The sequence below is a fragment of the Monodelphis domestica genome, chromosome 1, assembly GCF_027887165.1.
Source record: "Monodelphis domestica isolate mMonDom1 chromosome 1, mMonDom1.pri, whole genome shotgun sequence".
In the NCBI taxonomy this organism is placed as follows: Eukaryota; Metazoa; Chordata; class Mammalia; order Didelphimorphia; family Didelphidae; genus Monodelphis; species Monodelphis domestica.
This window is the reverse complement of record NC_077227.1, coordinates 423863681-423890523: the sequence shown is the minus strand read 5'-3', so window position 1 is coordinate 423890523 and position 26843 is coordinate 423863681. Positions and strand designations below refer to the sequence as shown.

At 36.0% G+C, this 26843-nt stretch overlaps 2 protein-coding genes across 4 annotated transcripts in view; one reads left to right on the top strand and one right to left on the bottom strand.

Annotated features, from left to right (window-relative positions):
• The window catches only part of RABGAP1 (RAB GTPase activating protein 1), a 226560-nt gene extending 225955 nt beyond the window's left edge, over nt 1–605 (bottom strand). Inside the window, exon 1 of the mRNA XM_016430690.2 lies at nt 496–605. The gene's annotated coding sequence lies outside the window, so the exon portion shown is untranslated. The remainder of the gene's footprint in view (nt 1–495) is intronic.
• LOC100017775 (zinc finger and BTB domain-containing protein 26) lies at nt 49–26722 on the top strand. 3 transcript variants are annotated; one of them, XM_056812112.1, is made up of 3 exons: nt 49–167; nt 10992–19836; nt 21009–26722. In XM_056812112.1, the coding sequence occupies exon 2, from the start codon at nt 11002–11004 to the stop codon at nt 12325–12327; it is 1326 nt and encodes a 441-aa protein (XP_056668090.1). In that variant the 5' UTR covers nt 49–167; nt 10992–11001; the 3' UTR covers nt 12328–19836; nt 21009–26722. The 3 variants fall into 3 exon arrangements, with proteins under 3 accessions (XP_056668090.1, XP_056668091.1, XP_001371223.1); XM_056812113.1 differs by having other exon boundaries at nt 57–163; XM_001371186.4 differs by lacking the exon at nt 49–167 and having other exon boundaries at nt 19484–19781.
• Nucleotides 26723–26843: the final 121 nt, after the last annotated feature.

Genomic DNA, 26843 nt, shown 5'->3' with positions numbered 1-26843 from the left:
TAAAACCTGGAAGCATTCTCGGGAGTTCAAAGGCTTCCCTTCCGCTTCCGGCTGGTATCCCCTCCCCCCTTTGGCTGCAGTCCCCTCCCCCTCCCTTTCCCCCCCGAGCCCCCGAGGGGCCGGAGCTCCAGGCTGTGCGGGATCCCAGCCTCCGCTACTCCAGGTTGGTAAGTGCGGGACTGGGCGAGGGGGGGGCGTGGGCATAGGGCGGGGCCAGGCGTGGGGCGGGGCCGAGGGGGTCCCTATTTGGCCACCTCGGCTGCTCCCTTCCTTGCAAGGTCCCTAGGTGGGATTTTAGACAAGGCTGGGGACTGGGCTAAGGGCCCAGGACTGACAAGCCCCAGGTGGCCTCAAGGGCTAGACGCTGGGTCGGCCTCCTTCCCACGCAGCCCTACCTCCTAGGCTCCCCCCTTGGTCTAGGCATTTCCTCCTATTTAATTCTGTGCGAAAAGCAATTTAGCGCTCTCCGGGATCCGGCGGGGAGGCTACACTGACCCTAGAGGTGCTGAAAGGGCTCCTGCCCGCCGGCACTGCCTCTCCCCGAAACCTCTGTCGACAGACTTTTTCCAGCCCCTCCAGACACCGGTCCCAAGTTCCGGTGAGGTACCGCCCCCTCTCTCCCGCCCTCCCTCCGCCCTCCCAATTCCATCTCTGGGAGCAAATCAAGCCACAGCCCTCAGTTTTAGCAGGTGACGAAGGTGGCGAGTATATTTGCCAGTCTAGATTGCCTTTTAGAGTGGGGTTTCCCCTTAGAGACCAGGGAGAGAGATTACTACCCGGAGGGACTGGTGGCCCCTGGAAAGTGCCAAACTTAACAGCTCCTAGGCTCCAGGGTTTAAGAAAGATCTTCTGGGTGGGCTGCAGCAGCGGCAATGGGTAGTAGCGGTGGGTTAGGGTGACATCATTTTCATCCTAGCAGATGTAACAACCCTTTTCATACAAATATGAAAGCCAAATCTTAAGTTTTAATATTCTTGATGCTCTCTCTTGTTGTTTGTAATTAGCTGTGGTTGGGAAGGAGGTAGATTACACTTGAATCTCCGTCACACTTGTTCGAATATAGTTCTGAACTACAGTAAGCATCAAAAGTTTTGAGGGTGGAGAATGGATCTTTTGTTACTACATTGGGGAAAGGTTACTACATTGGGGAAAGGTTATCTTTATAAATTATTATTTATAGTAGTATAAATATATATTCATAGTAGTAACAAGATGTAGTCAAATTGTCTTTCAAAGACATCGGTTTTCCATTTCTTACTTAAAGGTTGAATATTTTGAAATTTGCATAAAATTTCTTAGTGGGTGTGTTGCCATGTGGCTGTTATAGTTAGGCAGAAGAGGAATTCTTACTGTACTGTTGGTTCTGTAACAGCAGTAGTGGGGCAATTCCAGTAGTGGGGAGGAGTATAAAAGGGAGTATTCGATTAGGAGGAGTCAGTCTTGGAAAGAAGTTGCCTATAACAACATTTAAACTAGAATATAAACTGGTACTCTGGAGAATATGCTGGATTTGGAGTCAGAGGAATGAGATTTAATGCCTGCTCGGTAATTAATTGTGTGACCTTGGTCGACACTTAATATCACCTTGGGCCTTAAGTTTTCTGATCTGTAAAATGAAGCAACTGTATAATGTCTTTAACTGTATACAGGAATAGGATTTGAAGGAGAAAGGCAGAGGTCTGAGAGACTGGAGCTTGAGCCAGGAAGATAATGTTGACCAAATAGAAGGAAGTAAATGCTTTTCTAGGAAGTTCTTTGGGCTCTTTTAAATCATTCTCTCTTTTTTTTTTTTGCCATAAATGAACATTTTCAATATTGTTGGCAATAAATTTTAGAGAAATGTAATTCTAAAGTCTGACAATTACCTGAAGTGGAGAATATTACAATAATAGTTATATTTAAGAAAATAAAACATTCTAACTTTTAAAGAAACTATACAGAAGTTGGATTGTCAAAAGATTGTGAGTTTCTAATTCTAATGATAGTTAAAAACACCCTTGTGACCTTGGACAAGTCAAGTCAGTTTTTTGAGAATCAGTTTCCTTATCTGCAAAATGTGTGTTAATATCTCAAAGTTGTTCTAGTAAGCAAATAAAACACTACACAAGAAAAGTCATTTCAAAACTGTTAATCAAAGGCAGCTAGATAGCACAGTGGATAAAGTTCCAGGCTTAGAGTTAGGAGGAGCTGCGTTCAAATTTGCCCTCAGACTCATCCTAGCTGTGTGACCTTGGGCAAGTCACTTAATCCTGATTGCTGCTCTTCTCTCAGATTTGATACTATGAAAGAAGATAAAAGTTTTTTTTTTAAAGGAGAAAGAAAATTAATACAAAATAGATATGTAATCTATTTTGCATATTATTCCTTAATGGGAAATGTAATATTTAAAATCATAGGATTTAGACTTGGAAGCAACTTTGTCATTTAGTTGAAACCTCTTATTTTACAGATGAGGAAACTGAAACACAAAGCCATGAAATGGCACAACTAGTAACAATGCAAGATTTGACTCTAGGTCCACTGACTCCAAATCTGTTGCTTTTTCAGTCTAGTTTCCTGTTTTGAAAATACAGTCAAGTATCTAGCCACTTAATCTTTTTTTAAAAGATCTCTACTACATGAGGAATACAGTAGAAGTATAAAAAATGAACCTTCCTCTTATGACATTAATTGTTTCAGGAATGAACACTCTCTGTCTTTTTGCTTATTCATCTATATTACTTAAGAAATCAAAGGCCAAGATTCCAAATCACATCTTGTTGGATATTGGATTAAAAACATTTTTTGTTGTTGTTTGTAATGGATAGGACATTTGGTTGAGGAGAGATTTTGAAAAAAAAAAAAACAAGGGAATTATTTTTATTTTAGGCACACGTGAAAATTGGCCCTAATGTCACTGCAAAGTTTGTAAATTAGAGACATATAACAAGGTTGCTCTGTTAATCACATCTATGTCTTCTCATCAGTTTTGGTGTTTAAGTCACTCCATTATTAACTTTTAGCCAGTGAGGCTTTCAATAGAAAAAGAAACTGATCTAGATTCCTTATTTCCAAACTTCCTCCACCCTTTCCTTTAATTTGGAGAAGAAAGATTCCATTCTCTTCTAAAAATAATTAATTTTCCTTTCCAGGGAACTAGTTTGGTACAATGTTTGTTAAAATTCCATCATCTGTTAAACCCTTTGCTTCTTAATTGGCCAAAAGTTCTGGCCTTTGGATATTAGTATTACAGCATGTTAGGAATTAGACATTTAATGAACTTTAAATGAATCCTAACTTTATGTGCAGAATGTTGTCTAGCATGTGGTAGAATTTTTACCAGGCTTGTATCCTTGAGTATTTTTTTAATTACTGCAGGCTAATATTCTGTTTTTCACAGTAAACAATGAGGTGATTTTGTTCTAGGTACTCCTTTCTTCTGGGAAACAATGCTGGGATGAAAAAGAGTCTTCTCCTGGAACTTGGGCTTCAATTCTCATCCCAACTTGGTCACTAATTCTGTAACTTTGAACAAGACACTTAACCACCCAGGACCTCATTTCCTCCCCTCCCTTCCTTTCCTATCCCCCCCTGCCCCAGCACAAACATAACTGGGTGTGGAGTAGGGTTGGAGTAGATTTTCTTTAAGTTTCATTACAATTCTAAAGCCTGGTTATCGAAAACAAATTTTATGACATTCTCTCTCTATCATACTGTCTCAAATACTTGTTACACTGATGGATTATAATTTTTAGTAAGATTTAGTAAGATAGTATTCATGAATTGGTATGGAGACTGGTAAGTAATTAACTTTTTCTAAACTTTTCTAAAATTAAACCCACCTGAGTTTAGGTTCTTTTATTCAGTAGCCTTTGAGAAGTCAGTGTCATTTGCATACCACAATTTGCTATTAGAGTATGACTTTAATGTAGGCCTTGAAAATATTAGATATATAATAATTGTTGAAATGAATTAACAAGTATTTTTGAGTATCTAATGTACCCATTGCTGTTCTATAGGGCAGACAACATATATAAACAAAAAAGTGAAAATGTTCCCCCAAATACCCTTCCCTTGCTTTCTAGTTCATCCATATCCTCAATTACTATAAATTTCACCTTAACTCTACCGTAGCCACACATAGAGGCGGTCATACCCTTGGTCCTAATACACACACAGGTGCTTCTATCTCCACAATGCAGAACTTTAAAATTCTTTTATCCAATTAACTAACTTTTATCCAATTAACTGTTCTTCAGTCTCTTCTTATTCCTTACCCCTTTTAATTCTCATGTCAATCTTCATTGCAACGTTTGGTCATTCCAACCCTCCTTGTTTTGTTTTTTTTTAAACCCTTACCTTCTGTCTTGGAATCAATACTGTGTATTGGTTCCAAGGCAGAAGAGTGGTAAGGGCTAGGCAGTGGGGGTCAAGAGATTTGCCCAGGATCACACAGCTGGGAAGTGTCTGAGGGTACATTTGAATCCAGGACCTCCTATTTCTAGGCCTGGCTCTTAATCCACTGAGCTACCCAGGTGTCCCCCCTCCTTGCTTTTTAAGACAGTCATTCCTTCTCTAGCTTGACTTCCTTCTCTTCAGAATCTTAACCCCTATAGTTAACTATTTTATACTGTTGTTTATTAAGTCCCTTACCTCCGTGTCAAATCTCTGCATTTCCAAATCCTAATTGTGTACTACTTCCACCATCTACCTTTTCAGTTCCTGTACACTTATATGAATGCTGCTGGAGAAAATCACAATTGTATTGGTTGAGTTCACTCCAGTTTTATGTTATGCAATCTGACCTGGATCCTTATTACTTTATACCAGTACTTGTAATTCTTTTTTCTATTCCCCACTGAGTCTGTTCTAATCTTCATTTCTCTTCAAGTCAGGCACTATGGAATGAATAATATTCTATTACATTCATATGTCATAATTTTTTATCTGTTCCCTAATTGATAGGTGCCAGGGCTGCTCCACCTCTTCTTTATCCTTTTTCTAGTTCTTTGCTGCAATAAAGAGTACCCTTTCCTTCTTTGATCTCCTTAGGGTATAAGCCTAGCATAGCATAGTATAGTATCATTGGGTCAAAGGAAATGGAAAGTTTAATGTCTTTGGGGGCATAATTCCCAATTGCTTTCCAGAATGACTGAACCAATTCATAGTCCTGTTGTGGGGTGCAGAGGTGACCCCCCCCTCCAGGGTTCAGGAAGGCTACCTTTCAAGAATGCAAGACTCTGAAACTTAGCTTAAAAATAAAAAGAGAAATTTATTAGTTTAGAAAGTAATGTTGAGAATGATCAGGAGGATAATACAGGTGGAACAGCTAGATGGAAGGCTACTCCTTGGGAGGACAGCATGGATGGAAAAGCTGTGGTTCTCTCTCCCCCCCCCCCCCCCATCAATTCTGGGGATTATATACTCTTTACAACAGTGAGGAGTGATGCCATCTGACCAGGGTCTGCCTGGAGACATAGGGAATGACCCTCATAAAAGATTCTTTAGTTTAGGGAACAGATGGATGTCTAAGATATAGCCCAATGTTATTGAGATATAGCCTGGAGGTGCATCTCTGTCCATCTCAAATCAAAGGAGGATAATCCTTTCAGGGATTTATAGTAGTTATCAGATGTTTTGGGTTAGGAGTCAGGAGGATGTAAGGGAGCAAAGGAATTTCCCAGATAATAGTTTGCCTGAGTTTCTGGGGCTACAATGCCCAAGCCAGTACCGCCAACAGTATTTTTGTGTGTCCTTCCATAACTCCTCAGACAATTATCTCCTTTTTTTGGTTTTTTTTTTTTGTCAAACTATTGAATATAAGGTAGAACCTCAGAATTATTTTAATTTGCAACCCTTAGTATGACTTGGAAAATTTTATATTCCTGTTGATAACTTAGATTTCTTTCTTTGATAACTTTGTGTTTTCATATTCTTTGACATTTTATCTCCAAGGGAATAGTTCTTTTCCCATATATTTTAATTAGTTTCTTATATCTTAGATTTCTGATTAACTTGCTTTAAAGATTTTTTTCCCCAGTTAAGTATATTTAAGTATATTGAAGTTATCAGAACTGACGAATCCTGAGATTATAAAAATATGGTCAAAATTGATCCTAAAGGCAAAGGTTGAGGGACAGTGAAAGCAAAATTTAATTGCAAAGGCAATTTTCTTGTTATGGTCATATTTGAAATTCACAGGACTAATATGCACTGAAACCTTCAATAAAGTAATTGATTTGGTATTAAATTCTCAAAACAGGAAACATACTTAATTTAACTCCTTCTCAAAAGAAATGCATCCTCCTAACCTCCCAAAATCTTCAGAGTAAGCTGATTTTTTATCTCTCCTCTTTCCAAAAGCCACATAGCAAGTGGCTCTTGTTATCTACATAAGCACACAACTCTCAAGGCAGGAAAGGGACACTATAGATAAAATACATTGTATAGGAAGCTCAGTAAAGCCCATGCTACCTCATACTTTCCAGGAAATCATATATGTCTATTGTAACATATTTTTAGAATCATGGAAATTAGGAAGAAAAGTCTTACATCTACAGTTTTTGTATTATCTTTGTTGAAACAGAAGTTGTAACTTTGAATGATCCATTGTAATTCTTATCAAGATCTGTTCCTAACCTAATTGGTCTATTTGCAAATAAAGGAACAAGCCTTGAACTCCTGGTTGAAGAGGCTTCAGGCTACTTTCAACACCTACCTGTGTGTTTTTCTTTGCACTTCTACTTTTTCTCCTTTCCCTATCTCATGTCCATGGTTCCCTTTATAGATTAAAAACCCAAGTCTTTTTATGATGTGCTTGATACAACAGTATATCCTTTCTAATTTTAATGGCAATCATTTTGTTTGTGCAGAAACTTTTCAAATTTATATAATCAAAATTATATGCTGTAATTCTCTCTATCCCTCTTTTACTATAGATATCTTCATCCATATTTGTGAAGGGTATCTTCTTTACAACACTAATCTGTTTATGATGTGACTTTTTATATTTGTTATGTGTTTATTTGAAACTTATCATGAAATAGTATGAATTATTAATCTGAATTTAATATCCCAATGATTTCTTAATCATAAAATCTGAAAGCTTTTCTCAGGCTTGATCCCTCTTGATTTTATTGTAGCATTTGACACTTGACTCTATTTTCCTCCTTGGGTTTTAATGACACAGCTCTCTCCTGGATTTCTTCCTACCTATTTGATTGTTTTTTTCTAAGGCTCCTTTGTTAACTGATGATGATTGAACTATATCCCTTTTCAGAATAATATATGTGTGTGTGGGTGCTAGGGTTTTGGCCTGTATCCTCTTCTTTATACCACCACTCAGTAATCTCATCAGCTAGCCTCTCTACATAAAATTCTCAGCTCTATGTACTTACTCATAGTTTCTCTCTTTAAGTACAGTCCCACATCACCAACTACTTGTTTGTTATCTCCAACTAGGTGTCATTTAGTTAAAACAAACTCAATTTGTCTTAAATAGAAATAATTATTTGATACCTGCCCCAACACACATTCCTCCACCCTCCCTTTTTCCTCATTTTTCTTTTGAGGATACCATTACCTTTCCAGTTACCTAAGGGTGGTAGTATCCTTTTTAGTCACCTTTTAAGAATTATTAAGTGCATTTCACAAATTTAGACAATATCTCTTACATTTGTCAACATTCCCTATACTCCACCAGCCATCACCATAATCTGTCCTCTACAGAGATTCCAATGTGATATTCCTAAAACACAGGTTTGACAGTTTCACTTCCCAGCTCATCTGCAATGGTTCCATCTTACCTGTGGGAACTTTTTTATTTTACTTATAAAAACTTCACAATCTGGCACTAGTCCACCTTTCCAGGTTTATTTTCTAATACTTTCCCACATGCACTCAATTTTCTAACCAGTTTGACCTACTTGCTGTTCTTCAGACAACACTGAAATCTCTTTGCATAGATTATCTTTATGCCTGGAATGCAGTACCAATTCACCCCTGTTCCTTAGAGATCCTAGCCTCTTTCCTAGATCAATTCAAGTACTGTCTTCTACTAGAAGCAAATTCTGCCTCCATTTGAGAGAATTTGATTTTTTTATTTTTCTGTGTATGTTGAGCCAAGGCCCACTTTCCTTCCTTGGCACATAAGCAATTTTAGGACAGGTACTGCTTTATTTTTGTATTTGTATTCCCAGTGTCTAGTTCAGTGCTCAGCATTCAAAAGTATTTTTAAAATTTCTGATGAATGAATGAATGAATGAATGGATTAGATTTAATACAAAAGTTGGTTCAGTGTTTGCTAGGAAAGGCCTGGGCCAGGGCAGCTAGGTAGCTCAGTGTATTGAGAGCAAGGCCTAGAGATGGGAGGTCCTAGGTTCAAATTTGACCTCAGACACTTCCCAGCTGTGTGACCCTGGGCAAGTCACTTAACCCCCATTACCCAGCCCCACTATTGGTTCCAAGATAGAAGGTAAGGGTTTAAAAAAAAAGAAAAGAAAAGGCCTGGGGAAGCTTCTCTCTAGACTAATACTTAGAGAGTAGTAGTGTCTCCGTGACTGAGAATGACAATTGTCTTTGTGCATTTTCATCTACTGTGTACCCTCATATAACTGAATTTAAATTGCACTAAAGCTATAGTCAACATATTTGCTTTTTTGGGGGGTTATTTCAGATAATTAACTTTTTTTTTAAGAAAGGTATACTTTTATTTATTTATTTAAGTTTTAAAAAAAAATGAGGATCTGTTTTTTCTCTACATATCATTCTTTCCCCTCTCCACTTAATGAGAAAGCAAGAAAACAAAATCTTTTATTACAGAACCTATAGGCAAGCAAAACAAATTACTGCATTGGCTATATTCTCCCATCTTCCAAAAAAAAAAATCCTAATGTATACTTTAAGTCTATAACCTCTCTTTTGGGAGTTGGATATGGATAGCTTGTTTTGTCATGAGCCTTCTAGAAATATATTTGGTCATTGTGTCAGTCAGATTTCTCTAAACTTTCAAAGTAGATCATCTTTGCAATATTTACATTTAAGTAGATAATTTTCATAAAAGCAATGAATATAAACCAAATGAGATAATTTTCCTACTTTTCATCTTAAACCATTAGAGGGAAATTGGCCCTTTTTATCTAGTTCCCAAGAATGTTCAACCTACAGTATTTGAATGATTTGCAGCAATTAGATTTCCCTAACGATTACATAGAGGGAAATATTGGTTTGGGCTAGACAATGAGCTAATGGAGTCTGGAACAAGTGAACTCTCAAAAGGAGTGTTAGTTTTATTTTTGCCATTTAAAATTATTGTTGCTCTATAACTTCTAGTGCTAAATTGGAATGTTAAATGTTTCTACAATATACATGTTAACTTAATGAAATATTTAAAACTTAAAAGTATATGAGAGATGATTTCTCATGCTCATTTTGGGATTTTTTTCCATCATAAGTTGTCATTGCCTTGATAGAATTGAGAGATTTTGTAAACAGTTCTCTTTGTCATAAATGCTATATTTTCTCTTCCATACCATCTGACATCTTCTGATATCTGAATGTGAATATTTGTCACTTATATTGTTTGCAAGTTATTAGATAAACTTTTATATAATCTTTTTTAAGTTTACATGTATATTATATATGGTGTCAAAAATCTCAGTGGAGTTTTAAAAAGTTCATTATCAAAGCCAACTCTTTTTTTAATTGAAAATTTTCATTTAATTAAATAATTTAGAATATTTTTCCATGATTACATGATTCATGTTCTTTCCCTCTCCTCCCAACCCCCCACATTTACATATAAGACCTATTTCCATATTATTAATATTTGCATTAGGGTTATTGCTTGGAGTCTACATCCCTAATCATTCCATGTGATCAATCACCCATGTGATCAAGCAGTTATTTTTCTTCTGTTTCTACTTTCACAGTTCTTTATCTGGATGTGGATAGTGTTCTTTCTCATAAGTCCCTCAGAATTGTCCTAGATTATTGCATTTCTGATAGTAGAGAAGTCCATTACATTCGATTGTACCACGGTGTATCTGTCTCTGTGTATGAGGTTCTCCTGGTTCTGCTCCTTTCACTCTGCATCACTTCCTGGAGATCATTCTAGTTCACATGGAATTCCTCTAGTTCATTATTCCTTTCAGCACAATAGTATTCCACCACCACCAGATACCACAATTTGTGTAGCCATTCCCAAGTGAGGGGCATCCCCTCATTTTCCAATTTTTTGCCATCATGAAGAACGTGGTACAAATCTAAAAGCCAGCTCTTGAGTGATCTAACTGGCCCACTTGCTATTCTTTCAACACAGCAGAGAATTGCTATTAAAAGCTTTAAACTCCACTGAGACTTTGGGGATACCATAGATATAGTCTCAGTCTATTTTCTTCTTATCCCCAGTTTCTCTATTATTGGCATCATCATTTTCATAAAAAATCCTTTAATTCATTTTTGTCTTCTTCCTTTTTTCATGTTTCTGTTCTTTTACATTCCTGTCACCTTGTCTCTCCAGGGAGGAGGAAACAAGTTGTATATAATATTTTAGGTGGTAAATCAATGAGTTTTTTTTTTTCTTCCTATGAGAAGTAAATGTTTGGCCTACTTTTAGGAGAACAGGATAACCCTGAGTTATGGTTCTTAGTTCCAAGTAAAATCTTTCTCAGTAGATAAATAACTTATTATAGATTGTTTGGGTACATTCCAACTTGTTATTAAAACCTGGTGGAAGTTTTATTTGAAGATAGGAAAAATGTCTTTGGATTGACTCATGTACTATTAAGTGTTGACAAAAGAGAAATGTTGGCCTATTTGCTTATCTATTTTTACGTACTTTTGACATTATTGATGAAGGATAATTTTTCAGTTATCTTGGAAAACTATCTTCTTTCTAGGAACATTTCCTTAAAAGCAAATAGGTAAAAAATAAAATTTTCATATGAAGCCCAGGTTTCTTACATCTTTGACTTTTTTTCCTATCTCAACATCTCTACATTTCCACCCTTTAGGTCTGCCACAATGTCTGAAAGATCAGATCTCCTTCGCTTCAAGTTTGAAAATTATGGAGATTCAATGTTACAAAAAATGAACAAGTTAAGAGAAGAAAATAAGTTTTGCGACGTCGCAGTTCATATAGATGATATTGAGGTTCAGGGGCATAAAATTGTGTTTGCTGCAGGCTCACCCTTCCTAAGAGACCAGTTCTTACTGAATGATTCCAGAGAAATAAAGATTTCCATATTGCAGAGTTCAGAAGTGGGGAGACAATTGCTGCTATCCTGTTATAGTGGCATTCTGGAATTTCCTGAGATGGAACTGGTAAATTATTTGACAGCTGCCAGCTTTCTTCAAATGAGCCACATTGTAGAACGGTGTACACAGGCCCTTTGGAAGTTTATAAAGCCCAAGCAACCCTTGGAGGGCAAAGAGGAATGTGAACAGCAAAGTGATTCTTCAGAGTCAAAAGAACAGCAGGTAGATGACAGAGATTCACAGGAGCAGGACTCCCCCTGTATTCAGCCCTCTGAAGATAGTATGGACATGGAGGACAGTGATATTCAGATTGTTAAAGTAGAATCAATTGGGGAAGTTTCAGAAGTTAGGAATAAAAAAGATCAAAATCAATTTATTTCTTCTGAACCAACTGCTTTACATTCCTCAGAACCCCAGCACTCTCTAATTAATTCAACTGTGGAAAACAGAGTAAATGAAATTGAACAAAACCACCTCCACAATTATGCCCTTTCTTATGCAGGTAGTGATAACATCATTATGGCCTCTAAAGACTTGTTTGGTCCTAATAATCGTGGAGTAGACAAAGGCCTTCAGTGGCATCACCAGTGCCCAAAGTGTACCAGGGTGTTCCGTCATCTAGAGAACTATGCCAACCACTTAAAGATGCATAAACTTTTTATGTGTTTACTCTGCGGGAAGACTTTCACTCAGAAAGGCAACCTCCACCGACACATGCGAGTACATGCAGGCATCAAACCTTTCCAGTGTAAAATTTGTGGGAAAACCTTCTCTCAGAAATGCTCCTTACAGGATCACCTTAACCTTCATAGTGGAGATAAACCCCATAAATGTAACTATTGTGACATGGTTTTTGCACATAAACCAGTTTTGAGAAAACACCTGAAGCAGTTGCATGGTAAAAACAGCTTTGATAATGCTAATGAAAGAAATGTACAAGACCTCACGGTGGATTTTGATTCTTTTGCTTGTACCACAGTTACAGAAACTAAAGGGTGCCAGCAGCCACCTGATGCATCCCAGGTATTAGATGCAGGTAAACTGGCCCAGGCTGTACTGACTATACGGAGCGATGGTACCTGTGTTAATTAAGTACAGTTATACACATAACTAATGGTTGACCAAGAGAGCATGAAGAACAGTTAAGTCTGTATCTTAGGGGAGACTGGGGGGGGGAACATTTTGGTTAACTTGACTGGTGTATACAGTTGGGACTCAATGAAAGCACCTGGTAAGCTTCCACTTCAAGGTGTTTTTACTACACCCTGTTTTTGGTGATGAATTTTTTCCCCATAATTATCCGTTTTTCTTTCTTGAGAATTAATTCACTGGAGGTGGATCACATTGACTCGTGTTTCTGACTGATCCCATTTTTTTGTGGGGCATGGTAACAACAAATTAACCTCAACTACTTTCCACTAATAGATGCTATGTTAGGAGAAATGAATAACACTGTAGATTGCAAACAAAAGTGGCTGATATAAAAAAAAGACTTAATATTTTACCCTTGGCCTCAGAAAGAATGAACCATGGGCTGCTCAATGATTAAATTCATCTGTTTTTGTTAAACATCTTATTTCCTCCACAAATTCCATTTGTCCATCTTGAAGTTTATCTGAAGTATATTTGGTTCATTTTATATACTTTTAAACAGTATTAATACTTGATTTCCATTCTCTTAAGTTATTCACCTGGATCAGGTCATATATATAGATTTTTTTTAGCCACATCTGCCTGCACAAGTAAAAATCACCATTGTTATCATTATAATCACATATAAAGGACAGCGTTCTGTGTAACAGTAGAAACCTTAGGTTTTTCAATTAGAATATTACATGAAAAGGCCAGATGTATCTAATAACCTTGTGACTTGTTTGTTGATTTTCTTAAAACTAGGAAAACAAATGACATTCTTAATGAATGTTTTGAAGAATGATGATCTTGGGGGGGGCGGGGGAAACTACTTGGTAGTCAATTTACTTTGTGTCAGGTGAGCCACATTCATAATGAATTTGATAAGAAAAGTGCAGTCCAATATTTTGTAGAGCTAACTCTGAAATCTCCCTAAGTTATAAGTATGCTCTCTGTAGTCATAGTGCACTTCCATACCTAAAATGATTGGAAAATCCTCAGTGATAAGAGATTCATACCATAAAAAGGTTTTTCTCTTAAAGGTATCTAATCTATCTTCACACTTGTAATACACTAACACCAAGTCAATCCATTTGTATAGATATGTTTTTTTTTTTCCCCTCTGCCTCTTGAATAAAATTTTGGAGTCTTAGATTTTGTATGACATCTGAGTTAGATTTAGATAGTCATAGAATCATAGAATGTTAGAATTGGAAGGGTCCTTAGAGGTAAACTAGTCTAATTCCTCATTTTACAAATGAGAAAACTGATATCCAGGGTGGGAGATGACTTACCCAATGTCATTTAAAGGAAAGCTTTTATTCCACATGTTCCTTAAGACTTTATTAATAACTAAAATATTTGATATTCAAGTTAAAATATGACATGCTAATATTTCATGGGGGTTTTATGTTCCCTCTTTAAATCACTGCTGGATTTCAAGCTAAGAAACAGCCCAGTACTGACTAGCTGACTATCAAATAGAGATTCTTTCCCATTTAGAAACTTTTCTGGTTGGAAAAGGAGGGTTTTAAACAAGGTTCTGCTCTTCTAAATTAGTGATTGAGATTAATTTGCTCAGTGGCTTGTGGGCTGGTTTACTCTATCGTTCTTCCCTTTGGCAAATTAATAAGTATATAGGGTGAGAGGGAATCAATGGGGAGTAAACCCAAACACTGTTTCTAAATTAGATTGGGTTAATTTTCATCAAGTTTAAAAAATATTTCTTCTTTTTTTGAGTGCATGTTAGGAAAATTAAATGCTCTGAGAGGAAATCTTTATGGCTGGTATATTGGATGTTGGTTTTTTTGTAATTCTAATTTGAAGCATTATATCGATCAATATTGTTTAAAAGTTACTTTCCCATGCTATTTGCTAGACAACTTAAATGCAAAATATGTTGAGAGGTAGAGCCAGTAAGCACTTAAACCTGGTTAATAAGTAGATTGTGATATGAATGCTCCCTGACAATATCTAATTTACAAAGTATAAATGAAGGTACAAATGCTATGCAACAAAGAGAAGTTATAACAGGATATTTAAACCATTGTGTTTTATGTTTGCTTTGAGTATTATTGTATGACATAGGAAAATTACATGGCATAGTCAAGAGCTATGCTCTCATTTCTTTTGATGTCTTTTTCTTATTGGGTTGACGAAATAAATAGATAGGAGTTCAAAGCTAGATTTAGTGCTTTTAAAGAGTACTAGACTTTTTGGATTCTTATCATATAACATAGAATGTTAGGGCTAGTTTAGCCCCCTCATTTTTCAGAGGAGTAAACTGAGGCCCTAGAAGGTAATTTGCCAATGTTATTTGGCTTATTAGTGGCTGAACTGGGACTTTCTACATCTCAAAGCTTCTCAGTGGCAGACTTATTGATAGGTACTAAAATCCATATCTTGACTCCTACACAGGCCAGTCTTTTCTCTGTTATACCACAGTTGCCTCATGTGGTCTCAGACTTTAGAACAAAGAATAAATGAAGAAAACTGCCTTGGATTATTAAGAGCACTTAAATATAAATATCCTGAGACTTTGGCTTCATTTACTGTCATTATTTCTTCCTAGGAAAACCTTTAGCTTGTACTTCTCTGCAAATATGAATCACTAAAATGACTGAACTCTCTTCCAATTTTAAATGGAGAGGAAGCCCCTTTCATTTTTGTGAGATTTTCTTAATGAAGTTCATTGAAGCTGTATTTAAGAAAAATTGCTATTTTAGCTAGAACTTGATTTTTTTTCAAGTATGTAGGTTTCCTAGCTGGTATTGAAATTTGACCAGACTACTGAATAACATAGAATACTATTTGAAATTCTTGTGGTAGAAAGACTTAATTTTTAAAATTCACTCGGCATTAGAATTTTACAGATCTTTGATGTTGTAACAGTATAAAGCACAAAAAGGAAGAAGGAATCCTGTTAAGTTTAGCACTGCAGTTTAAATAAAAAAAAAAAAAATTAAACCCCAAGCACTTAGTTGAAGTGACTAACATCTAGAAAGGTAAATCAAATATGAGTTTAATTCCTTAAAAATTTTTTTCTTTAGGAGTTATATAAATAGGGCATTCCTTTGAGACCATTTTCACATTTTCACTACTGTCAGATACATAGCAAAGTACCTTCTTCCATTGTCTACTTTCAGCTAATGAACAGCTGTCCTAAACTTGTTGTATGTTACACATACTGACTATGAACTACCTCTTCACCTATTATGAGGAAGTTTCCTTAATAAAAGTGTGACAACTAAAACCTTGGTGTCAATGGTTTGTTTCATTCTCCCATTTTCTTCTGAAATTCTTGAATGCCAGTAGAGGTAAGTCTTACATTCTTTATGTATAGGATGGTTTTTGAACTTTTAGGACAAAGTTCAAGACATTCACTTGCTAGAAAAGTTATCAAGTTTCTAGTCTGAATTATTAGTTCAGAGGTTAGTTATAGATTATAAATTAGCTACTGTTCTTATTCACTGTTAAATAAGGGAGCTAATTATGAATTAAGCTCATGGCGTGGTCAAATTCACAGATAACATTTAGGAAATAATTTAAAAGAACTAGAATTGCATTTGGAATAAGTAGTACTTTCCCTCTAATAATCCTCTATAGATAGTCTTGATAATTTATTTTTTATTAAAACCTTCATCTCGTGGCTAGTCCTTTGACACTGATTTCTTTATACTTTAGTCTATTCTTCCAATCTTTCTGTTTGGTAGGTCATCCAGAGTTTGTAATCTATTGAACATATAGCCTTTGAGAACCCAAGATTCACTCTAATCTGTTAAATTTAATGGAGGCACAGCCAAAAAGGGGAAATAATTATGAATTCAAGTTACAAATTTGAAGGTGTTAGTGACCAAATTGGGGAAGTTATAGGAAATTACATACCCTAAGCATCTGATATGCTTAACTGTCTTCCCTCTTTGCTGAGAGATCCAAAGATGAAAATGCAAGTCTACTTCTTGAGGAACTTACAATCTGATAGTGATAGATCATGGGGTTTAGGGATGATCTTGAGTAGAGGTGTCTAATGTGTAACCAGGCATGTGGCCTGCAGCTGAACTAGATTAAAATGTAATTGAGAAGTGTAGCAAAATTTAAAATATAATAAAGCATAGATAACATTACATTTTAACATTAGGCCAATTTGCTGCAGGCAGGGATTCTTATGTAAATATTAGTAACTTCTGTTTATGTTTTGAGTTTGGCATCATTGTTCTAGATCATTCTATTCAAGAGGGGAAGCTAAGGCCTGGAAAGGAGAAGTACCATTATTAAGTATCTGCAAAAGGCTAATGCTGTGGGGAGGAATAAATCATTTGGATTGTAGTTTAGGGAACACAGTTGGATGGTTGTATAATTCGGTGGGTTTGGAACTGGTTGAATTCCCCCTACAATGATAAAGGTCTATAGAGGAGCAGATGAAAGGGTTCCCCGTGGCCCCATTTTATTAAACATTCTTATTTGCAACTTGGATCAAGGTAAAATGAGTAGACTTATTAAATCTCTGAATGATAAAAAAAAATTGGGATATGTAGTACATTTATAGATTGGGACCCCCAATTTTTTTTAATATGCTATAACAGTGAATTAACTATTTAAATACTTTGATGAAGCTGTTGACCCTGATTGGTGTGGGTATTCTCATCAATATAATCCTACTCAATTTAGGGAGATCCTCCTTTTCAGGGTCCTTAATTTGGAATGAACAACTTTAAATATAATTGATTGTAGTTATGTGTATTTTAAGATTTCAAAACTTTATTCTAAGAAGGTGTTCATAAGCTTTACCTAACTTCCAAAGAGGTTTGTGATGCACACAAAAAAGATTTGAGAATTCAGGCTTTAAATTGTTTAGCATTTTTATTGGATACCAGTTGGAGAGCTTCCGTTTCCAGATTTGCTTCAGAATAAACAAAATAATCTCTGACTATATCTTTACTGAGAAACATCAAAAGATAGAGGGGTCAAGGACATATAATGCAAAATCAAACCCAGGTGATACTTTGCATTTGTTAAATAGCAAATTGTGAACCCTCTACACCTCTCATGCACCTAACCCTGTGCCTTTTTGAGCATCTCTCACAAAAGACTTTTCCAAGGGCCTGTTAATTGTAATCCACAATAGTTGATGTCCTTGCTAGGTCAGAGGTACAACCACATCATACTTGTAATTTTTTTTTTTTAATATACTTTGGAGCTGAGTAACCCTGAGTTGGGGAAGAGTCATAATGATCTAAATGGGATCTCTATGATTTGGGATTGTATGTCTTAAGTTTCTCCCAATCTCCAATTTTATAATCTTGTTTTTTTGGACTTGATCTCCCTTTTAGTCCTGTTTTCTTGTTTCAGTGGAGGTACTGCTGTCTACCTTTGGGGTACTTCATTATCTAGATCTATATAGTACAATTGGGTATTGGTGGAAGGTGTAACAACAGTAAAAGAAAATAAAAGGATAGACCGAGTGCTACTCTAGTAAAAGATAACCTTTCATTTCACTTCTTTTTCCAGTCATTATTGATATGCACTTGGTTTGCACTCTCTTTTGTCCTTGGGCTCACAATTTTGAGTTTTTGTTTTTTTTTTGCAGTTGGGTTGTTATATGATCTTTAGCTACATAGTATCACTAGGAAGATATTGGTATTGAAGAGAAGTGTTTTTCTGTCAAGATTAATTTGGAACTGTTAAAAAAATTGTCCAAAACTTCAGAATAAAATACAATCTATTCATTTCCGGCTTAACTGTGGTCTAGTTCATCAATTTATAGCATCTAAAATGCATATATGAATGCACCAATTTAGTGAGCTGCCCATCTAAGTAAATGATTGTCATAATTTTGCAAACAAGCATTCATTTTTTTCTGTGTGTATTTTTATGTTATTTTAAAAATTGATTATAGATCTTATTGAAGAGACTTGATGGTATTTTGGACTTTATGAGGAATCTAGTGCATTCTGGTGAAGTGACCTACTCAGGTTCATGTACCTAGTCAGTATCATAGCTAGGACTGCAACTGAGGATTTCTATATTTTATCTCAACCATTTTTTTGAACATTCATTGCTCACCTATTTCCCCTATATGGAAAAAAAAAACAGTGCTTTAAAATATTCATAGTTAAAGCAAAATAATTCCTACACTAGCTATGCCCAAATATCATCATATTTCATATGAAGTTTCATATTTCAACATCTGGTATCCATCCCTTTCTGTCAGGGGATAGGTAGAATGCATCATCATTGGTTTCTAGGAATTGCAGTTGGTAATTGCATTGATTAGAGGTCTTGTCTTTCAAAATTGTTTGACTATCATGTTTTTGTTATTTTGTAAATTGTCCTGGTTTTGCTTATTTCACTCTTCATTAATTCATGCAAGTCTTCCCAGGATTTTCCCTTCTTTTTGAAACTATCCTTCTGAAACTTTTTTAGCACAGTAGTATTCCATTGCATTCATTTGCCCATATTTGTTCAACCTTTCCTCAGTAGATGGGCATCCTCTTATTTTATAGTTCTTTGTAACTACAAGAAGAGCAGCTCTGGGTCCTATTCCTCTTTATATGATCTGTTTGGAATATATGGCTATTAATGGTTATCATTGGGTCAGAGTTTGTAACTATTGGGGCATTATTCCAAATTGTTTTTGAGAACAGTTGGATCAATGCGCAACTTCACCAAAAACTGCATTATCTACTTTCCCACAGCTCCTCCAATATAGCTTTTATCATCTCAAAAAGATTTCTGACTCCAAAGAAAAATGCTTTTTTAGATCTTCTGCTTCACACCGAATGTTGGAATATGAAACGTTATAATTGGAAGGGGCCCTCAGAAAGCTTATTACACTTTCTGCGGCTCAGTTTCTTCGTCTGTAAAGGTCTTGAACTAGATTATAACTTTTTAGATAAGAAAATTAAAAATTCAGTGAGGGCACTCATTTGAAACCCAAACCTCCGGACTCTTGACAACTTCTGAAAACAACTTTGTTTATCACAGTGCAGGGAATACCATTCTTCCAGGTACAAATCAACTACCTCTAGTAGGATTTCCCCTAACAGCAGAGGAGAGGGGAAAGAAGGGCGAGATAAAACGCCCCTTTACCCAGTGACTTCCGGGGGTTCGCCGGAAGGAGGGCGGAGCCAGTCTGGGTAGCGTGCAGGTCAGTCTTTGAGGTGGGTAGGATGGCCGCCGGGATGTGCTTCCGGTTCGTGGCTGATCTCCCTGTCCTGCTAAGGCCGCCGGCGTCGCTACTGAAACGGGTGGAGCGGCCAGCTGGGGGTGAAGCCGACTTACCCCGGAAGGGTTTTGTCCTAACCTGGGCGAAGCTTCCGTTCTGGGCAGTCGTTGCCTCTGCTGCCGCTGCTACTGTTGCCCGAGGGGCCTCACCTTGGAGGGCGCAGTTTCCCGCGGGACCGTGGACGGAACGCGTGAGTGTGTACAGTGGCCACGTTCGGGTCAGCTCGGAGCTGACGGTGGGCAGAGGTCAGGATCTGGACCAGAGGCTTTCCCTAGTTCCCCGTTGCTGGGGTTTGGAGATAAGGAGCCAGAGAAGGAGGGAGAGGCCCTAGAAATAGACACCTTAGCAAGGGGGGGGGAAGAGTCGATATGATAACCACAGCTCTTCCCTCCACACCTTTTTGAGGATAGGGAAGGCCGGGAGGGATTGTCGATCATGCTTTTGATATATTTTGGAGTCGAGGGGCTCAAAGAAGCTTTTCATAGTCTTTTATATCTGGAAGGGACCTTACGTTCCAACTCCCTTATTTGTTACATAAGGAAACAGACCCAGAGAGTTTTACAAAGATTTGTTTATGGTGATTAAACCAGTGACGTTAAGAACCATATTTCTAACCAGGTCACTTAACTCTCAGTCTAGTGCTTAATTCACGGTATCGCCCTACCTCTCTAACTTGATTGGACAGAATGTTAAAACTCCAGGGATTCATTTGGTTTTGACTTTTTAAGGAAGTGAACTAGTTGTCAACTTCACATCCTTTCCTGAATGAATTTCGGGTTTGCATGGTATCTTCTGCACTTTATCATCTAGTCCAACCCTTTCTTACTAGTGAATAAAGTGAAGACTGGAGAGGTGAAATGTCCAAGGAGAGATGGTTTACCCAGATAAGAGCAGATTTGGGGGAGGGTTGAATTCTTTTTTCACATATTTGTTAGGTATTTTTGAAGAGGGATTAGATTTCTGCTAGACTCCAAAAGACAAAATGGGAAGTAAGACTTGTGAGTGTAATTTTTAGGGAAGTAGGTTTGAGATTAAGAAAGAAATTGACAATTGTCTAACAGTGGAATGGATTGTATCTGAGTTAGTAAGCTGTTTACTGGAAAATGTTCAAGAGCAGGCTGGCTAATCACTTTTCAGTCAGGTCTTTACAGTGCCTGTCTTTCATGAATATTGTGTTTTGGACTTCTGGTGGGACTATTGGACTTTATGATTGCAAAAGTCCTTTACCCCATTTGTAAAAATGTATGATTCTACAACTTGTCCAAGGTCACATGGCAAGGTAGTACTAAAACAAATGCCACATCTAGATCTGAGTTCTAACAATGATTCTTTTTAAACTGTAGTGATTTAAAGCAATCTTTAAGTTGGAGCTACATCTCCCACTATATAACATTTATGTTTTGTTTTTCTTAATAAGTGTGACCATGGCTGCTGAATCTGATGTCCTGCACTTCCAATTTGAGCAGCAAGGTGATGCTGTCCTACAGAAAATGAACCTCTTGAGACAGCAGAATTTATTTTGCGATGTATCCATCTATATCAATGACACGGAATTCCAGGGACACAAGGTGATTTTTGCTGCTTGTTCTACTTTCATGAGAGATCAGTTTTTACTCAACCAGTCAAAGCAGGTCAGAATCACCATCTTGCAGAGCGCAGAGATTGGCAGAAAGTTACTGCTCTCTTGTTATACTGGTGCATTGGAAGTTAAAAGGAAAGAGCTTTTGAAATATTTGACTGCTGCAAGTTACCTTCAGATGGTACATATAGTGGAGAAGTGCACAGAAGCTTTGTCTAAGTATTTGGAAATAGATTCTTCAATGAAGAACAACAGTCAGAGTGCTGAGATATGCCATTCTTCTTATCCAGAACTAAAGGATGAAGATGAAAATTTGGATAGAGACTGCGAAATAATTGAGATTTCTGAAGATAGCCCTGTAAACTTGGATATCGAAGTTAAGCAAGAAAAAGATAATGCTTTGCAACCGACCATACAGGGATTGTTATTGGACAAAAAAGATATGAAAACATCAGAGATTTCAGCAGTTGAAATAGGATATAAAGATGATGAAATTTGTATCTTCAGAATGGATTCCATCAATGTGCCCACTGTAGAAAGTGAACAGTTTTCACAGCCTTGTACCTCTTCAAAAACAAATATATATTTTCCAGAAACTCAGCATTCACTGATTAATTCTACAGTGGAAAGCAGGATGACAGAAGTCCCTGGGAATCATTTTCAGGGATTTATTGGTGAAAGTGCAGAAGGAAACATTGGTATAACAAATGGACTTCAAAGTCTAGAAGAAGGTTATTCCTGGCGGCACCAGTGTCCCAAGTGTCCACGAGGATTTCTTCATCTTGAAAACTATCTGCGCCATCTGAAAATGCACAAACTGTTCTTGTGTTTGCAGTGTGGAAAAACATTTACACAGAAGAAAAATCTTAACAGGCATATTCGAGGACATATGGGCATAAGACCATTTCAATGTTCTGTGTGTTTAAAGACATTTACTGCCAAGAGCACTCTTCAGGACCACTTGAACATTCACAGTGGAGACCGGCCCTATAAGTGCCATTGTTGTGACATGGACTTTAAGCACAAATCTGCCCTCAAAAAGCACTTGACCTCTGTTCATGGGAGAAGTAGTGGGGAAAGGGCAAACCTTGATGTCATCACAAAAGTCAAAATAGACTATGATTAGTAGTAATACACACTTGCTTTGGAGTCTTAAATATTATAACCATTATCTTGAGTTCTGCAAAAATATTCCTTTGTAATTCTGCATTCCCTCTTTGTATGTTGCTTTTTATGATCTATTGGCATACTGTGTTTTTGTAATGCGTATTCTTAAAAGTTGTGGGAGTTAATGGAAAGGTTGATGGAGTTCTATTCTGCCTTAAACATCATATACCAAAATATTAGATGATTTTCATAGCCAGCCGATTTGGTGCTTTATAGAGTATTATGCACACAGGTACTTGGTTGATGTTAATTAACTGTCTCCTGACTAAGGAGCAGAAAGAACTCAATGGTCAGTATTTTTCAGATATTTGATTGAATTTCCAGTATTAGTGCTTCACACAAGAGCAGCAGCCATATTTTACTTGCACTCTTATCTTGGAGACAGTTAGAAAAAAAAAATCTGAGACTTTTCCAGTCTCAATTCTTTTTAGAATCACTTTTGAGGATTATTGCCCTGCAGATGAATGCAAGTGTAATTAATCTTTAGGATAAATATTTTGATTACCTTTATAAATTCTACCACTTTTTCTAACCCAAATAGCTGGTTGAACTTATCTGGTTGAAATTGTAAATGAGTAATATATTACTTATATGAAATATGAAAAAAAGACAATTGCCTTTAGAGAAATTATTCAGCATATCATTTACTTCTGTATGAGTATTTTCTCCACTTATCCAAAAGAAAACTCCTCCACACTTTTTTGTCCTTTTGATTGGCTTTATCTTTCATCAATCTTCCATAAAAATTCAGCCTAACACACCAATTGTCATCTTTTTTTTTTTAATTTCTGGATAACATTGCAGTACTTGCATTGTCCATCTATTATTTCTCACTCTTGCTATATTTTTGACCAATCTCCCTTTTTAATCCTTTAATATCTTTTATACAAATTCTTGAGCACAAGTCATTATTGGGAATATGCTGCAGCCTACTTGTGCCACCAAAGGAATATGCAGGGTTATATTAAAATGGATTTTTTTGTACACACACAGGTATATATACATATATATGCATTATATATTTATATGCCTGTATATATGTAAAATATGTATGTGTATATACCAACATATGTAAGATACATATATACATATATTGGTATACACATACATATATACACATACATAGATATAGATTAAAATATGTATAAACATTTCGCTTGAGTAAAGAAGATAATTGTACCCATGTGATATTTTTAATATATTTTAATTTATTTCCATTTGAGAATAAATATTACTTATTTGAATTACTGAATCACATACTTTGGAAATGAATACTAAATTAGCTATGCCTGGAGATTATAATTAATTCAAACAAATCAGATATTTTTATCATCAATATGATTATATAACCAATAAGAAACAAAGCATTTGCTAGAAATCCACAATTCATAAAAGACATTGAATGTGTCCTAGATATGATTCTTTTTACTTTGTCTTGGCAATACGTTTTTTGTCATGGCAGTTCTTTAACCTAGTTTTTTTTTTCATTAGTATTGTACATGGATAGTTGTGATTTTTCTCAATGATAAACTGGAGCATTCTTATTCACGTGACCCCAGCTGACTTTTAAAGTTTTGTATTAAAATAATTTGAGTAAGTTTTTTTTTAAGTTCAGATATATGTATTCTCCATGGATGTGCCAAAAGTAAAAACGTGTATGTACAGTAAGTTTAGTAGAAGTAAAATTGATTTTTGATTCTTGTTAAATGCTAAAGCTCCTCGTTATTTCTATATACTTATGGTGCAGTATATACTGGTAGGATGATACATCTTGTTGACCCCTAGTCTGAGAGAAGTGATTTGAGTGTTAAGTCATATTGCAGTAATCTCCTAATTAATCTCCCTTCTTCAAAATTCTTACCCTCATCTGTCCTCTACACAACTTGCCAAAGTGATATTCCTAAAGCACAATCTGATCATGTCACTCTCCTGCTCATATAGTTCCATTAATTCCCTATTTCATACTCTTAAGATAAAATGAAAATTCTGGATCTTTTAAATCTAGCTCCAGCCTACTTTTCCATCTATATTACATTATTCACCTCTATACACTCTAGCCTAGCTGCTCTTCATATAGGACAATGCATCTCATTTTCCCCTGGCTTTGCTTCCTCATTGCTGGAATGCATTCTCTCTTCACCTTTCCCTCTTAATCCTTAATTTCATTTCAGTGCTTAACTCAAGTGCCACCTCCTACATGAGGCCTTTACTGATTCTCCCAGTATCTTTCTCCTCTCATCCCCATCCCATTTATTTTATATTTACTATGTATATATTTTATATCTACTTAAATGTGTATGTTTTCCCTGATAGAATGTAAGCTATTTGAGGGCAGGGACCATTTTGTCTTTGTAATCCCATTGCCTGCTACATAGTAGACATTTAATAAATGCTTGTTGATTGATTGGTTATGCCTCCTGCAATATAGCAATTATGTTCTGTAAAAATCTGATAAAACAAATTAACCCAGGAGGCAAATGTTAAGCTTTTTATCCTATGCTAGTGAGCTTCTCCTGCGAGATACTTCTTTTGAAACTAAATTATTTCAAATTTATTACATTTCAGTTGTTTGTGAGTATTTAGTTTACAGGAATATTTTTTTATTCATACCTGTGTTTTCATAAGTGTGGTGTGTAAATTTCTATTGTGGAATATCCTTCTACTATTTTGGAGAAGAAATGTCTTTTCTTTAACTTACAGTTCTAGGGAATTGCCAGGGGATACTGAGAAATTCAATGATTTACCCATTTTAATACATTTTAGTATATGTCAGAGGCAGGCCTTGTTGAATGACTGTTTTGCAGCATCTTTGTGAAAAATGCTATAAAGCCACATAATTTTAAAAGTTGAAAATGCTATTTAGACTTTTCCAAGACTACTTCGCTCTGCAAAATGTAAAGTATACTTGATTTGTAGTTTCAGCTTTAATAATTTGACATTTCAATTTTCAAAAATTTTAAATTTATGATTTTGTTTCACTGATCATCTGAGCTAGAAGATGGGAGACTTGAGAGAAGGTTCAGAAATCTACAGAAAATCTTTTGAATGGGCTAGAATTTCACTACAATTTTTTTCACTATTAGAAAATATTATTTCAATAAACATTTTTAAATTACTCTCTATGAATGGAGAAATGGGATTACGTACTAAGGAAGATAGTAGTTCATTTTTAGAACAACTTATACTTTTGGAATGAAATAAGGATATAATTATTGTTCCCTTTTGACAAATAACGATATAAGTTCATAGAGGAAAATGGCCTTGCCTAACATACTGGATAATTTGACTGTAGAGATACAAAACTTAATTAGAAATGGTCTTTGCTTTTAAGGTTATCACTTTTTCAGTAGTTTGTCTTTTGAGCTGGGTCTTTAAAATGATTATGTGTAGATACACCTCTTAGAAGAAATTTTCTTGAGATTTAATTTAAAGCTTTATTTTGCCTTGTTAATTTCATCTTAGTTTTAAAATTGAAAACATTTTGTGGGTGTACAGTATATTCATAAGAATTAACATTTTTAAAGAATTTACCTCTACCTGGTTATTTGAAAGATATTTCTTTCCCAATTGTAACCAAATCCTGATACACACACACACACACACAGACACATGTATATATGTGTATACACACATGGCAGCTAGATGGCAAAGTGCCTATGGGACTGGGCCTGAAGTCAGGAAGACTTCTTGAGTTCAAATATGGTTTCAGATGCTCTGTGATCCTGAACAAGTCACTGTTTTTGTCAAGAAAATCCCAAACAGGTGAGGAAGAGTCAGACACAACTGAAAAACAAATACACATGTACATATATACATACCTACATATAGACACATACCTTATAAGAGTGTCATGAGAATCTTTTTCAGAAATCACTTTTAGATCTTTGTTTTATAGGAAGTTTGGAAATGTTGGTAATACTATCCTATAACATGATTCCATGAGAAGCATTCCCAGAACCGGGGCCACTTGCATGATATATCAACAGGATTTGGAAAATGGAATCTAGTTTTACAAGTGCAAGTGTGGTAGGGTAGAAAAGGGAAATGGAGAAAGGGATAAGAATTTATTTAGTTCCTACCATGTGTTAGGTATTGTGCTAGGCACTTTTTGTAAATATTACATTTGGTACAGAGTTGAAATTTATTGTAGAGAAATGCAATGTTTGTGATTTTGTCATGGCCAAGAGAAAAACCTGAAAGCTCTATATTCTTAAATTAAAACTTTGTGTTTACTATGTTTATGTTTTAAGAATCTTGAAGAAAATTGGTTATTGAATTTCTTCCAAATGAAATACTACTTGTCCCTTCTGTTCTGTATACTGTGTACCATTTTCTTGTACCTGACTTCTTAATATTTAGGATAATAAAATGGAGGTTGGATTAGAGATTGATGTTTGTGGAGATTTATGAATTTTCAAGAAAAGGTAAACATTTCCATAGTGCTTTGAGGTTTTTTAAAGTCCTTTCATTGTTTGCAAACTTTGTAATGTAATGGAAGTAAAAATG

Excerpts from the sequence above, each read along its gene's own strand:
- LOC100017775 (XM_056812112.1), top strand. The coding sequence starts at position 11,002 with ATGTCTGAAAGATCAGATCTCCTTCGCTTCAAGTTTGAAAATTATGGA.